The 15209-nt window shown below is 34.6% G+C and overlaps 1 protein-coding gene across 3 annotated transcripts; it reads right to left on the bottom strand.

Moving 5' to 3' along the window:
• Window positions 1–990: 990 nt before the first annotated feature.
• On the bottom strand, window positions 991–14405 carry LOC129244765 (uncharacterized). Of its 3 annotated transcripts, none has more exons than XM_054882590.1 (7): window positions 14004–14405; window positions 13720–13918; window positions 13461–13654; window positions 10293–10455; window positions 10095–10203; window positions 9835–10016; window positions 991–1280 (listed from the first exon to the last, which is right to left on the bottom strand). In XM_054882590.1, exons 2-7 carry the CDS (start codon window positions 13787–13789, stop codon window positions 1201–1203), a joined length of 798 nt encoding a protein of 265 aa, XP_054738565.1. In that variant the 5' UTR covers window positions 13790–13918; window positions 14004–14405; the 3' UTR covers window positions 991–1200. The 3 variants fall into 3 exon arrangements, with proteins under 3 accessions (XP_054738565.1, XP_054738566.1, XP_054738567.1); XM_054882591.1 differs by having other exon boundaries at window positions 14036–14405; XM_054882592.1 differs by having other exon boundaries at window positions 1198–1280; window positions 9825–10016.
• Between the last annotated feature and the right edge of the window lie 804 nt (window positions 14406–15209).

The raw sequence follows: 15209 nt of genomic DNA, 5'->3' as shown, positions 1-15209 counted from the left end.
AAAACAACGTTTTCATAAGTCCTATGAAATATAAAATCTAATTTAAATGCTTGCTGGGTTGACGACTGGTATATACTCTTCTCTTCAACTGTATTTCAGTACAAACTGCAAATGCGGTCGGAAAAAACCTAATTTTTAAACTTCTCCTGGGGGTTCCATAGGGACACTAGGAGGTTGAGACTTTCACAGTTATATTGGTGTGACCTTGCTCTTTCTAATGAACGTGGTGGGTGGTGCCACGCCCCCTCCCTCTCCGCCCCCATTCAAATATATCGTGGTAGTAAAGGAAAGTTTTGCCTTTTACCCCCCAAACATACAAACAAAAGAAAACTCATATGAACAACGCAGATAAATGATCAGGATAGACATAGTCGGAAAAGTTTCGGCACTTAAAATAATTAAGAAGCTTCACTTCTTGGGTAAATGCGATATAACAAGGATTTAGACCACAATGGGAAGTTAAAGACTCTCATTTCCTGTGAACGGCGCGGAATCGACTGATTTGGCTAATTTTGTACCGAAGTATTTATGAACTCGGTTTAACTGTTACTACGCACAGGAAGATTCAGTATGTACGACCTGTTTGGTGGTGGGACAAATATTACGACGGAAAGTTGGAATAGGCGTTACTTGTTCCAGATGCACTGTGTTAAAAACCAAATTTTAATTTGGCTAGATAACAAAAAACTAAGGGTGCCTTTGTAGAATTAATTAACTAATTTTGGTTGTACAAACTTATTTTCAATGCTGAAAAATTAATTATACCGGGTTTAAAGCCAAACTTGTTTCAGCAAACTGTGAAGTTCGACCAAAGTTTTAATAATTAAATCATAATTTGGAAAGGAAATAAGTTTTAATACGTTGTAAAAGAAGTCGCCCGTATTTACTTATACGCCCTGACTGCGTGAGCGTTAATCAAACCAAATATTTATTTTACATTGAAATCTTAACCTTTATCAAATCCCAAAAGCCAAAAACACATTTCTTCTGATCTAAACTATGTCCTTTGTTTTCGTATTTATTAATGCTCAGTACACGTACGTACTTATACATAAAAATATGAATACAATTTTTTAATTTGTTTTGTTATGACATTTACATGCATTTACAAAATAAGCACTTTTGAAAATACCGCAAAATTCAGTTTTCATTAAAACTCTGAACAAAAATATCCTAAGTGAACAAAAATGTTCTATCAAACTAACTGCTCAGTGTCAAGGATGCAATCGATATTACTACGGCAACAGTAGTCCACTTGCGTTGTATATTTGTTGCTTTATCTGGAAATAGAGTGAAAATAAACATACATATTAATTTGAATTTTTTTTTTAATTTATGTGTACATAAGCTTTGTTTTATATTTTAATTAATACATTCTTTAATATTCATAAAAAAAATGTCTATCAGAATTGTACTATTTATGTATTTTATTATCAGTAGACCCGAGGTCGAGTTTACTTTCAATTTCATTCAAGGAACTAATTTTTTTATGGATACAGGTATGCGCCAGGAAGCGCCGAAGATGCTGCTGCATTCATTTTAGGAAGAAGTACTGAAATATGTGAAAATATATGGGATCTAAAGGGTGTTTTTTTAGAGGTTAGGTTTTCAAGTTGGCACTACTTTTTTCGTAGATGGTCTTTTTGACAGCTGTCACTTGATTTATGCTCAGTTTGGTTTGCCATTTCATAATAAATAGACTTACACCTGAACAACGTTTGCAAATCGTGCAAATTTATTACGAAAATAATGGTTCGGTTCGCGCGACGCATCATAAGAAAATTTTGTTCAGCAATGAAGCTCACTTTTGGTTGAATGGGTATGTCAATAAGCAAAACTGTCGCATTTGGAGTGAACATAATCCACAAACCATTGCTGAGACGCCGTTACATCCTCAAAAAGTCACTGTTTGGTGTGCTCTATGGGCAGAGGGAATCATTGGTCCATATTTCTTTAAAAATGAAGCTGGCCATAATGTTACAGTCAATGGAGAGCGCTATAGAGCCATGATTAATGACTTTTTCGTGCCTGAATTGGACGATGTTGATGTGGACGATCTTTGGTTCCAACAAGACGGCGCTACATGCCATACAGCCAACGCAACAATCGATTTATTGAAGGAAACTTTTGGTGAGCGCATTATCTCGCGCCGTGGACCTGTGGCGTGGCCTCCAAGATCGTGCGATATAACACCGCTGGATTATTTCTTGTTGGGCTATGTGAAGTCGCTTGTCTACGCAGATAAGCCCGAGACGATTGACGTCTTGGAAGAGAATATTCGGCGCGTTATTGCTGACATACGGCCCCAATTGCTGCAAAAAGTGGTCGAAAATTGGGCCTCTCGGGTGGAATTTATTCGAGCCAGCCGCGGCGGCCACTTGCCCGAAATCATTTTTAAAACATAATGGCAAACCCTTATCTTTATAATGAAGCTAAATTCTTGGCCATAACATTAAATTATATGCGTTTTATTTCATCTTGAAAACCTAACCTCTAAAAAAAACACCCTTTATTACATTCTTATTTCTATAGTTGTCTATGTAGGTTTTTATTGTGTGATAGAGCTGGTGTTGTCGGTAAAAATGCTAAAAGTGCATTTACAGACAATGCAGCTGAAGTCCCAATAAAAATATTTATTGAATTTGTTATAAAAATAGTATAATTTGATGATGGACCATTGTGAAATTTGTAGGCAACGACTGAACATTGAATTTTAAGGCGGTATATACTGTTAGAATTTTGATAAAATCGATTTTTTTTTTCTTAATGTACATATATTTAAGAATACACACAGAAAATATAATAAAGTTCCGGTGATTAGAAGTAGAAGTTGCACGCAAATTTGAAAAAGCGTTTCATAGTGCTTGAAAGTGATTTTCAAACTTTAAATGCGTTTTTCTCAAAATTGTCTTTTCAAAGCCGGTGACCAACGTGTCTCGAAAACGGCTAAACTGATTAGTCTCAAGTTTTAACACGAGCTTCTTAAATATATTTTTTAGTAATTAATCGAAGATTTTTTCTCACCGATAAATATTTTTTTATAAACAATTTAAGGCCGAAATTGTGGTCAAAAATTGGTTTGTTTTTTTAGAAACTGCCATTTTGTCAAAAAAATTTATTTTGTTTATTCCTTCGATTAATTACTACATTTGACATTACTTTAACGAAGTCTGTTTGTTATTTTAATTTCAGAGGATCCAGTTCAGAGATGACTACTACAAATTTTTTACTAATACTAAGTCTTAAAATATATATAACTGTATAAAACCGCTTAAGGCCGAACCGAAATGAACCGCAGGGCCTAAGTAGTAAACAAGCATTGATTTTTACAATTCCAGTATTTTTTTGCTCATTTTTGCAAACTCTTCAATCACTTTAATTTCAGCTCACTACATACACTTAACCTGCGGAAGGCACACATATATTTTTTACGCAAACGACACACTGGGGTACATTTCACTCCAATTCATAAACTTCTATTTTTATTTATTTATATTTAGATGAAATAAATTTAAAATGAATTGGTTAATTTATTTTATTCATGTAATAAATTAACAGGCTTGGATTTTGTTCACATAAAATAAGAAAATTTTTATCAGAAATAGGCTTTGTGTTCTAAAATAAATATATCGGAAAATTATCTTAGACTTCAGAAAACTATATAAACTAAGTTTTGTCAAAGGTGAATTTTTATCGTTTTTAATTCTATTTCTATAAGGAGTGATTTGCTTTGGGAGCAATATGTGGTAATGTGGTGTAGGAGTCGGCTTCTAAAAAAAAGCAAGCTGAAAATTTGTTTATTTGATTATGACATAATTGATTTTGATGACGATGATAGTGTTCTAGACTTGTCAATATATGGTGTATACCTTCTTTTGACGTTGACTGTATATGCAAAGGTACTCTGTGCGAACCACGCACTGGGGCAAATTTCACCCAAACACTTTTTTAGATCTGCAACTACCTAGGACTTTTGAAATTAATCAATCAATCAATCAATTTTCATTTTTCACCTAGGACTTACTGCATGAATTTGAAGAGTAAAATCGGCGTTGCTAAAATACAGATAAAGGTATATTTCCAGATGTTAGAAATAAACAAACTACAACCCTTCAAATATTTTCGGGAGTGACTCCCACCTGAGTATCTTCCGAAGATGAAGTTTGTAAAAATAACAAACAACAAAAAAATTTTTTTACAGGGTTTTCTCCGAAACTGTACTATAAATCGCATAATTTTACAATCAGGACAACATATTGGAGCAGATATTAACCAGTTATCTAACAATCTGTACATATACGCGATGTTATATATAAAGAGTATTATTTATATCGTCCATTTACCTCAATAGTGACATAATCCAAAAAAATGTTTTAGATACGTATGCAGAAATGGCCACAAGCTCTTCTTTTACGCTGTTTAAAAAATTCATGGCGAAATTTATTAGCGGTAACTCGTTAGATAAATATGCATACATATCGCACCCTAAATACAAAAGGGGCACAACTCAAAATTTTCCACACTCGAGCTTGACTTATTTACAGTACCACAGAAAACAAACTATGTGACATATCACGCTGAAATTTGCCATGTAAGCTTATAACAGTCCTACCAAAAAACAAAAAATTTATTTTTGCCATATGTCATCCGCGGACCGTTTTATTGATAACGTCTCGTTCATATTTGAGCATCTGCTCATTTTGAGTTGTGACCCTTTTGTATTTAGGGTGCGATATGTTCTTACTTTTGCGGAAGAAGACATAGTAAGTTCAAGAAGAAGGCACAGTAAATTTTTCCCAATGTTTTGGTTTTCTGGATTTAAACACTGTTGAAGTAAAAGAGAGCGGTAAGTAGATTACGGCTGATACTTTTTTTTGTTCTTTAACATCGCTCCTAGCGGATTTGGATTCTACATAAACGTCCAAGAAAGGGCATAGCTTGAAAGTAAATTTCGAGCCCCCAAATTTAAAGAGTTAACTTTAGTTAATACGAAGCTAAAGTAATGATTAATATTAATTAGCCGTAGCCGAATAGGTTGGTGCGTGACTACCATTCGGAAGTGTGTAGTTTCGAATCTCCGTGCATGAAACAGCAAATGAGAAAGATGTTTCTAATAGGGTCGCCCCTCGGCAATCAATGGCTTCTCATAATAAACATTTGCCGTTCGGAGTCGGCTTAAAACTTTAGGTCTCTGCATTTGTGGAACAACATCAAGACGCACGCCTCAAATAAGAGGAGAAGCTCGGCCAAATACCCAAAAAGGGTGTAAGCCCCAATTATATTTATATGTATATATAAGTATTTAATGAATGTAATTTTTTTCATATAAATTTTGAAATTTTCGGAACGAAGAATGTATTTTTGTTATCTATTTTTTTATTTAAAGAATGCCAAGATAGCGCTACAAAGCGAATTATTGCAATGTTTTGCCCGTAATTTTTTATATGTGAAAATATGAATTAAAACTTGTAAAAAAAGCAAAAATACTTAAATTTTACAAAATTTCAAAAATTTATTTTTAAGATTTTCGTTTTACAGTTAATAGCAATATTATAATTATTTTGGTTTTAGATCCTTTTCACTTCATTGGCTTTAGAGCTATGCTTCAGGGGATTTTTTTTCTTAATATAGAATTTTATGCAGAATCGGAATCTGCTAGGAACGAAGTCGGAGAAAATCATTTCATACAAATGTATTTATGGCGAAAACATTCGAAGCCTTGAAATTTTACTTAGTTCGCGAACGTTTAATCAGGGAACTCGAATCCTGTGGCTGTTTAGCTTGGTGAATGTTAGACCTTTGCAAGGAGTATTTGGTAATAGAAATTGCAGGCTTTTAAATAACTAGTACGAGGAACGTGCAAAATAGACAAGCAGTGAACCAAAAAAAAAAAAAAAACTGGGACACTAATATTCAAAAAATTCAAATTCATATAAGTAAAGAAGTTATTCACAGATTTTTAAGAAATCTCTTGCGTTAAATATATTCCATTTTTAAATATCCAATATGCATAATTGTTTTTTAATATACGGTAACTCCGTTTACTTAAGCATTTTATAGCATAGTTTTTCAAAGTCAAACAAAAAGTGAGACACCCTTATTTTTTAGCATATTTTTGTAAATAATGTGTCCGTTATTTTTTTTCATAATGGAATTGTAAAAGTTAGTTTAGTATTTAATATATTGAAAAAATATACTGAAAAGCATTATTTTCTTAGAAAAAGTGGTACTGGAAGAGTTTCTAAAATTGACTTAAATGTGATCACGAGAAGAATTATGCGTTTAATAAACGAGAACCCGAAAATTTCTGCAGTTAATATTGCCAAATCACTTCAAAATTCGTGAAAATTGAACGTCGCCCACAAAATAACAGAAATTTCCTGGACAGTAACGAATATAGAGTGTACACTCCTAGGAAAAAGCCCCTTCTTTCAAGGATTAATGCAAGTAAAAGATTCAACTATGCTAAAGAAAACGTTAGCAAGTCGAATGAATTTTGGATCAACGGTATTTTCCCCGACGAGTCGAAACTCAACATATTCGAGTCGGATGACCGCAGGTTTTTCTGATGAAGAGATGATGATGATGATGACCGTAGGTTTTTCTGATGAAGGTAGATGCCTAATCCATCTAATGTATTTGGTACTGCGAAATATGGTGGCGGGCATATACAGAGTGGCGCACGAATCGTGCTACAAAAACAAAACGTAATAACTTTTTTTCTGTGTGAGTAATCGGCTTTTTTTTTTTTATTTTGCAGATTAGTATTTAGATTTACAAAAAATGGAGGCTTGGGATACCGAAAAGAGGATTTGGATAGTGCAGCGGTACCATGCTTTGCAGTCCATCATTTCCGTCCAAAGGGAATTTAGGCGGGAGTTTGGCGGCACTCCCCCGAGCAGATGGACCATTATGAGGCTGGTGAACATGTTTGCTGAATCTGGAAGCATCTCACGCAGACCGTACCATCGAGATCCCCATGTTCGGGTCGAAGCCACAATCGCGGCTGTAGCATCGTCAATTCAGGCAAATCCAAGAGTTTCAACTCGTAACTTGTCGGCGCAAATTGGAGTTAGCAGACGGTCATTGCAGCGGATAGTTCATGATGACTTAAACTTGTTTCCGTACAAAGTTCAAATCACAAGCAAATTAAACCCTCTGGATTTGCCTATTCGCCTGGAATTTTGCCAAAAAATTATTGAAATGGCCGAAGAAGACAACAACTTCATAAATTGCTTGTTTATGTCTGATGAGGCCCATTTTGATCTAAACGGCAATGTAAACAAGCAAAATTGCCGTATATGGAGTCAATCAAATCCGCAAATACTCCATGAGATGGAACTGCACCCAGAACGAGTCACAGTGTGGTGCGCAGTTTCATCAAGGTGCATTGTCGGGCCATACTTCTTCGAAGAAAACGGTGTAACAGCGACTGTAAATGGGGACTGTTATTTAAACATGTTGAAGGAGTTTTTTTATCCAGAACTGCGGCGAAGACGTATCCCTTTTAACAGCATTTGGTTCCAGCAAGATGGAGCAACTGCACATATAGCCAGACCGGTTATGGAGGAGCTCCAACGAAAATTTAGAAATAAATTGATATCCAGAAATTCCACTTTCCGCTGGCCCCCAAGGTCACCTGACCTCACTGCACCAGATTTTTTTTTATGGGGTTATCTCAAACAAGAGGTGTATAAAGCAAAACCAAGTAATTTGACTGAATTGAAGCAGTCCATCACAACAATAATTGAGGCGATCCCGACTTCAACCCTTCAGTGCGCAATGAACAATTTTCTCATCATTTCTCATCAGGTGTCGCATATGCGTGAATGAGCATGGAGGTCATTTACGTTCTATTATTTTCAAAACTAATTAGTTACATAAAATAAAATTGAATTATCTATACAATAAAAAACAAAAAGTTAAATACATTGATTAGAAAAAAAGTTATTACGTTTTGTTTTTGTAGCACGATTCGTGCGCCACCCTGTACATATGTATGTAATGATTTGGGGAGCAATGAGGCCAAATGGAGTGGACTCGTTTTGTTTTATTGAAGGCACTATGACTAAAATAATTGATCTAGAAATATTGAAGGAGCATATTCCCAAAATTGACGAAATATTACAGTTACCAGCAAACTTCACCTTCATGCACGACAACGATCCAAAGTTTACTGCGCTGATTGTAAGGGAATGGTTGCTTTACAATGTAAAAGAAGTATTGCGTCATTCTCATCAGAGCCCAGATCTCAATCCCATTGCGCCCTTGTGGACCCACATGAGAAAAGAATTGCGGAAATGGCAGATTAGTGGTGCAAAATTGCCTAAAATCAGCAATTGAAGAGATATGGGAAAATTTTTGAAGAGTTGGCATCAAAACTCCAGTAGACACCACGCAACGACGCACACTGGGGATTTTGCAGAAAAAAGTCAAATTTGCAACTTACCACCTACGCAATGTTTAATGTTTAAAAGAATTACTAAACTCCGACTTACAGTTTTTTTTTATAGATATGTCAAAAGTATAATTTTTTTATAGTATTGAACTGACTAAGAAAAAACTTCAAAGCCCAAGGTGGTTTTTTTTCCTTTTGCTTGAGTCGACTTCCAATTTTTTATTTTTCATTTAGGGTACGATATTTTTATATATTTTAGCCGGAAGAACAAAGGCTGTAAAGCATTTGATTATCTATTTATAATTAATTTTACGAAAAAAAAAAAAAAAAAATCATATTCCTTCATATTCTTGGATCTGCAAGTTGAGCTACATTTACCTACGGTCAGAAACTAGTATCAACGTGTTGCTTAATAACGTCTCTTTCAGTTTTAATCAATTGCAGGTGCCACCAGGCGCCACTGATTATTTTTTGGCAATGATAATAACTAAACGCTTTCTAGTGTGTGCATAATGATAACGAAACACTTTTTATTTTGGTTTGACATTTTGAGGGTAATTCAGAATTATGAACTTACATGTATCCTGTGCGTAAATATTTGCTGGCTTATATTAATAAAAAAAAAAAAAAATTTAAATTTATGAATTTAAAAAAAATTTTTATTTTTTAATTTAAAAAAAAAATAGTTTTTAGACATGTTCTTTTCATACACAAATATATACAACTTCGTTAGTAGTAAAAATGTTAATATTTTTTGGGATGTATACTTTTTTCCGCATCTCTGTACAAAAATCCCCAGTGTGCGACGTCTACAAGCAGTAATTAATGCAAAGGGATACAGCACAAAGATAAATTTTTTTTTAATTCCATATTTTCATTACTGTTCCACTTTATGTAGGAGTTGTAAAATAAAGATATTATTTTCATTACTGGAAATTTTTCAAATATTGTAATTTAAATATTATATTATCTTCTTTTGTTATAATAAAAGACTGAATTCAATACTTTGATTGAACCGTTTTCCAGTTATACAGAATTGAAGTCAGAACAAACAAGTGTCCCAGTTTATTTTTGGTTGGTCTACACCTGTCTGGTAATCTTCGCACTTAGGCACCTCTACTTATCCAGGCTGCTTTACTCAAATAATAATAATGTCTATAACTAGATTATTATATTTCCAGACTTCCGCTCCACTTTATAAGAGCTTTGGAAAACCATTGTAGGCAAATTAACTCACCATTACAATATTATTTAGGTGAACATGCGATTGCATACATTTTAGGTGAAGTTTAAGGTCAGGGCACAATAATTTGTCAGAGTATACAAAATTTAACTCGCGTCTAGATAATATTTCCACTAAAATTGGCTCAACGGTGTTCACATTCGTATTGAAATAAAAATACGTTAAAGTGATAAAAAATCTTACCTCTACTTACCATAGAAAATTGTTTCTCTCCTCTTGGTGTAATTAGTGCCAAGTAGGAAAAATGCACAAGTGATCGGTGTAGGCGATTCTAACTTATCTCGTGGAATTCGCGTTCTGACTGTCGTACTATACAGCCCGCTAGAGTTCTGATCTGTTTGTGTCAGAACTGAATCTATTATCTTTGTATCAAATCTACAAAACGTGAAAAAATTAAATGAAATATGAATTAAATACAATTAAGTTAATTTTTATTTATATAAGATCACTTACATTACAGATAGTATGGGTTGGGGAAACACATTTTGCACCGCGCACATTATATCTACGCCACTTTGTTCTCCATCCATTTTCGTTTCTAACACGAAATCGGACTCAGGAACTGCCAAAAGTGTATGTAACAACAATATGTACATTTATGCATATTTATTTGAAACCTATGCATGTGTATGAGAGGAACTTATTACATACCGATAATTTGAAGGCGAGCACTTTTCTTATCTGTCGACTCGAATGTTTGTACGGTGCACGTATACTCCCCCGTCATATTCCAGTCTGGCTTCTTTATGGTTATGACACCGGGACTGCCTTCCATTGTAAATATTTTTGTGTCTATTTTGGACTTCATTATGCCCTTTAAATAAGTTCAAATTTAAAACATTTAATTGAAGCATGCAATCACTAAAACTAAGTATAGGGCTTTAGTCTTAATGGCTTAAACAATGAAGTTTATGTTGCGATATGACTTTAGTTTAACCCTGCTACTACGTTAGGGTCTTTTGATGACCCAAATTACATATAACATCACCGTATTTTTAACTGGTGGAATATATTTGAAAGTTCTTACTACTCAGTGCATCAATTGTTGAAATATATTGAATTCAATTAGTTTTTTCACCATTTTAGGCTTAGAAAATTGTTTATTGCAAGTGCTTACGCATATCATGTTCGGGTCATTTTATGACCTCTATCATATTTGTAAAACGAATAGTAAATATATAATGTAATACATCGTCTGGAACACCTCTCTGTTGTGAATGCTGGAATGCGTTTACAGTTATAATTTTTGTATTCAATAACAACGAAACCAAATACTTTCAGTTCTGTGCTAAATATTGTAGTGATCAGTTGCTATTGTAAATCTAAATTTATAGACGATAGATTTTGATAAAACATGGAATCTAGACATACTGTAAGTATATAATATATAATCTACTTTTTTTCTAAATTCATACTAGTATTTATACGGTAAAATTCGTTGTTGTATTTACTTGGCCATAATGTCAGCGTGGACAAATGACTGACATTGGTGCATTCTTGAGTGACCTTGAAGACGATGCAAGTGATGATTGTGATGCTAATTTTGTACTTGAGGAAGACGAATGTTTATCTTCAGAACAATCCATTTCCAATGGCACAGAAGCCTTCATTTCATTGACCGTAACTAATAGCACAGAAGTTTTTGATAAAGATCGGATGATAAAGTGGACAACAATACCTTCTTTGCAATGTCTAAGTCGCGCAGCAAGTGAAAATATTCTTCACGGAAAACCTGGAGTGATTTCTTATGTTATTCATCGTATTTCAAAAATTCGTGATACTTTTGATGTATGCCTTACAGAAGCTATGAAAAGGGATATAATTCACTACAGCAATTTGCAAGGAAGTGCTGTTTTCGAAAATTTTCAAGCTATAGATGCTACTGAGTTCGATGCTTACCTGGGACTTCTTATACTTATTGGTATTTATTTATTTATTATTCCTATTATAATTGTATAACGGACATATTAATCTTTTAGGAGTCTACCGGTCATACGGTGAAAGTCTTAACTCCCTGTGGGACGAGTTTCATGGGCGTCCGTTTTTGAGAGCAATCATGTCTTTGGAGCGATTTAGCAATATTTCTCGTGTACTATATTAGCATTTGACGATAGGCAAAGAAGAAGATCAGAACAAAGAGGAGATAAACTTGCTCCTATTCGCACATTTTATGAGCAATGGACTCAAAACTTGCAGCTGCTTTACGTTCCAAGTGCTAACATAACGATTGACGAACAGCTTATTCCGTTCCGAGGTAGATGTCCTTTCAAAGTATACATTCCAAACCTGGGAAATATGGCATGAAAGCGTGGATAGCAGCGGATTCTGACACCGCATTTTGCTTACAGTTCCAAATATACTTGGGCAAAGTAGGAGACAATGCTGAAAGGAATCAAGGCGAACGGGTTGTTCTAGACTTAGTGTCTTCATATCGTTTTCGAAATGTGATTACCGATAATTTTTTTACGAGCCATAACCTTGCATTAGAACTGCTAAAGCAGAAAATTTCTATTGTTGGCACAGTAAAGAACAACAAACGTTTTCTGCCGGTTCATGCAACATCACAAGAATTGCATAAGCTTTTAATAAATTTTTTTTTCATGAAAAAGAAACTGTAGTTTTGTATGTGCCTAAAAAATGCAGAATGATTTATTTGCTTAGCACCCTTCACCATAATAGCAACATTTTGGAAGATCATCCAAAAAAATTCCGGAAAGAATTGAATACTACAACTCGACAAAAGGTGGAGTCGACACATTGGACATATTCGTGCAAAAGGAAAGCCAATCGGTGGCCAGTTGCCGTGTTTTCTAATTTACTAGATATTTCTGCTCGAAACGCTTTTATAATATGGACCGAAATATATCCTGAATGGCAAAAAAATAAATTGCACAAAAGGCGCCTATTTTTAGAGGAACTCGGTGAAGTTTTAGCTCAAGAACATATCAAGAGGCGTAGTCGGCTTCCTCGCGCAGAAGCCTCTGCATCATTGGTACGAAGAATTCGAGAAGAAGACAGTGCATCACCATCTACGAATTCGCCTTCTCCAAAACGAAAATGCGCGCCTTGAACGGAAAAGGTGCAAATTTTGCCCGTCGAAAAAGAAAACAAAGACCTTTACTGAGTGCATAACTTGCAAAAAACCTGTTTGTCCGTTACACCGACACACAACCACTCTAACGACGACGTATTGCATTGATCACAGGCCTTAAAAATATTTTTAAACTGTACAAATTTGAATTTTCTCAATAAAAAAATGTGGGGTCAAAATAAGACCCGAACATAACATGTGTATTTTTTTCTAACATAGTAGCAGGGTTAAGACGGGTATTCGATGACTCCAAAACAAACATAATTGCAAATAGAAAATATGAGTACAAAAATTCGCAATACTTAATTTTTATGCAACATTCAAAAATATATGTTTTTCGGGGCTTTGTTTGTCATGGAGAATACCACGTTAGTTTGGGTGTTGCAAAAGCTAACAATTTAAGTCAATTCAGTTTATGTAGATATTGCACATAGTTACGTTAAATAGATTTGCATAAAAATAAATTTATAAATACGCACGTTTGTAGTGGAATTCAATATTAATGAATATATGAATCTCCTTAAACTATTGGATACTTATTATTCCTCGAAACAGTAAATGTATACATATATATATTTTTTTAATAAATTAATTTTTTTTTAATATTAATGAATAAACTAACCCGCTTAAACCATTGGATACTTATTATTCCTCGAAATAGTAAATATATATTTTTTTTGTACTTCAACTGAAAAATCTGAATCATCAGAGTTGTTTACATAGCTTACCATGGCAAAACCTTTTACTGATGGTATCCATTGGTAAATGGAGTGATTGTTAAAAAGCCACTTAAGTACGAATCCCTTTTCACGTGGCTCTACCTCGTACTCGCAGTCCAGCACCAGCGGATCTGGCTCGGAGTTTCGATCTAAAGTGTACGTGTGAGGGACTTTAAGATTTGTTATCCGTACCGAATTGGTAACTGAAATTTCGATACAATTATTGCAAATTCATATTACATAGAGACAGAATTTCTTCACACCCTACCTGAGAGCAACGTCAGCCATGTGAGTGTGGAAATGCACAAGGACCATTTGTTCGCCATCAGCGCCAGCATTTAAGAAATTATTGTCGCCCACGTACAATTCAGTGCAGTGCTGCAGCGCGTTCGTTGCACCGTTCAGAATGGGGTGAGCGACCAAGCGAACTGCTTACTTTACAGTTTTCATGCTTTTCAATTCACTAACTGGATAAAGGCAATCATTTGCATTATGTGTCTAGTTATATGTGAGCTTGCCACTGCGGTGGTTCCGCTTAATGGATTTACTTACTTATAAGATTAACCTAATATATACGAGTATACCTAAAGTTTAAAGTTGCTCTTCACCACATAATTAGGCCTTCGAATTGTTCGAGTATCGATGTTCGTCGTCTTTACTTTCAAGTATGTATGTATGTACGTATATGTTTTTTTTTTTTTTCTTTTTTTAATAAGTATCTATTTTTGTGCAACGGATCGGACTTAAAATTTATTGAAACTATTACTGCTACATGAATTATTTTTTAGTTAGTTTGTGTTTATTTGTGCCTAGTCCTTTGGCCTTTTCTACCGTTATTTTCACTTTTGTCATCCATCCACTCCTCGTCCGTACAAATTTTTGTATGAAAAATCGACTTTTTAACGTAGAGCAGCTATGTGTGTATGGAATTGTTATACTTGTGGGTACAGAATAGTGTTGATTCCTTTTTGCTTATATTTGCTTGCAGTTGTCTTCTTTCCAAAAGCTTTTGACGGATGAAATATACAGCGCTTCTGCGCATACTCCATTAAAGTTACATATGTCGTAGGTAAAAGCTTCTTTCCTATCGTCCAAATAACAGTGTTGCATTTAACTAACATGTCCATTCTCGTTATGTGCATGTATGTAAAGCACTGCCAATGCAAGGACATTATTGTTGGTAACATTAGACGAGTATTTAGAATTGTGATATAAAATATGTCAGCCTATTTAATAATGAATATAATTTTTGTTAAAAATCTCAAAAATGAAGTTTATGGACTAAGATAGGTATGCTATCTTCGCCACCAGTCGATAAGTCTGATCAGATTGGAGGTTTTGCCAATAGAGGTTTTTTGACAGATCACGCGTGAATACTGTCAAACTAAATACATAATTTTTTTCAGTATTCATTGAAATTTCACCATGGAAAGACTTACGCTTCAACAACGCATACAAATCGTACAACTGTGTTGCGAAAATCGACACTCTGTGAAAAGTGTTTATCGCGCGCTCAGGCCGCACTATTCGGCAAACCCTCGCCAAAATTGAGAATAGACCACGCACTGCCCACGGTGAAGAGATTATTGCAGCTGTAAATGAGAGTTTTGCCGAATTCCCGAAAGACTCGATTCGGAGCCGATCTCAACAACTTGGCCTATCTTAAAACTCTGCTTAGGCAATTTTAAGCAAAGATCTTCATTTAAAGTCATACATAATTCAACTAGTCCAAAATTTGAAGCGGGCCGATCTTCCAAA

The sequence above is a fragment of the Anastrepha obliqua genome, chromosome 4, assembly GCF_027943255.1.
Source record: "Anastrepha obliqua isolate idAnaObli1 chromosome 4, idAnaObli1_1.0, whole genome shotgun sequence".
Classification (NCBI taxonomy): domain Eukaryota; kingdom Metazoa; phylum Arthropoda; class Insecta; order Diptera; family Tephritidae; genus Anastrepha; species Anastrepha obliqua.
The sequence above is the reverse complement of the archived record's forward strand: the minus strand, read 5'-3'. Positions and strand labels throughout refer to the sequence as shown.

What these genes read in the sequence shown, in the direction of transcription:
- LOC129244765 (XM_054882590.1), bottom strand. Translation starts at nt 13,789, where the DNA reads ATGCTGGCGCTGATGGCGAACAAATGGTCCTTGTGCATTTCCACACTC. An exon ending in CAGTAAAAGGTTTTGCCATG is followed by an intron (nt 10,456 to 13,460) that starts GTAAGCTATGTA and finishes ACTTATTTAAAG; the next exon opens with GGCATAATGAAGTCCAAAAT. An exon ending in CAACCCATACTATCTGTAAT is followed by an intron (nt 10,017 to 10,094) that starts GTAAGTGATCTT and finishes CACGTTTTGTAG; the next exon opens with ATTTGATACAAAGATAATAG.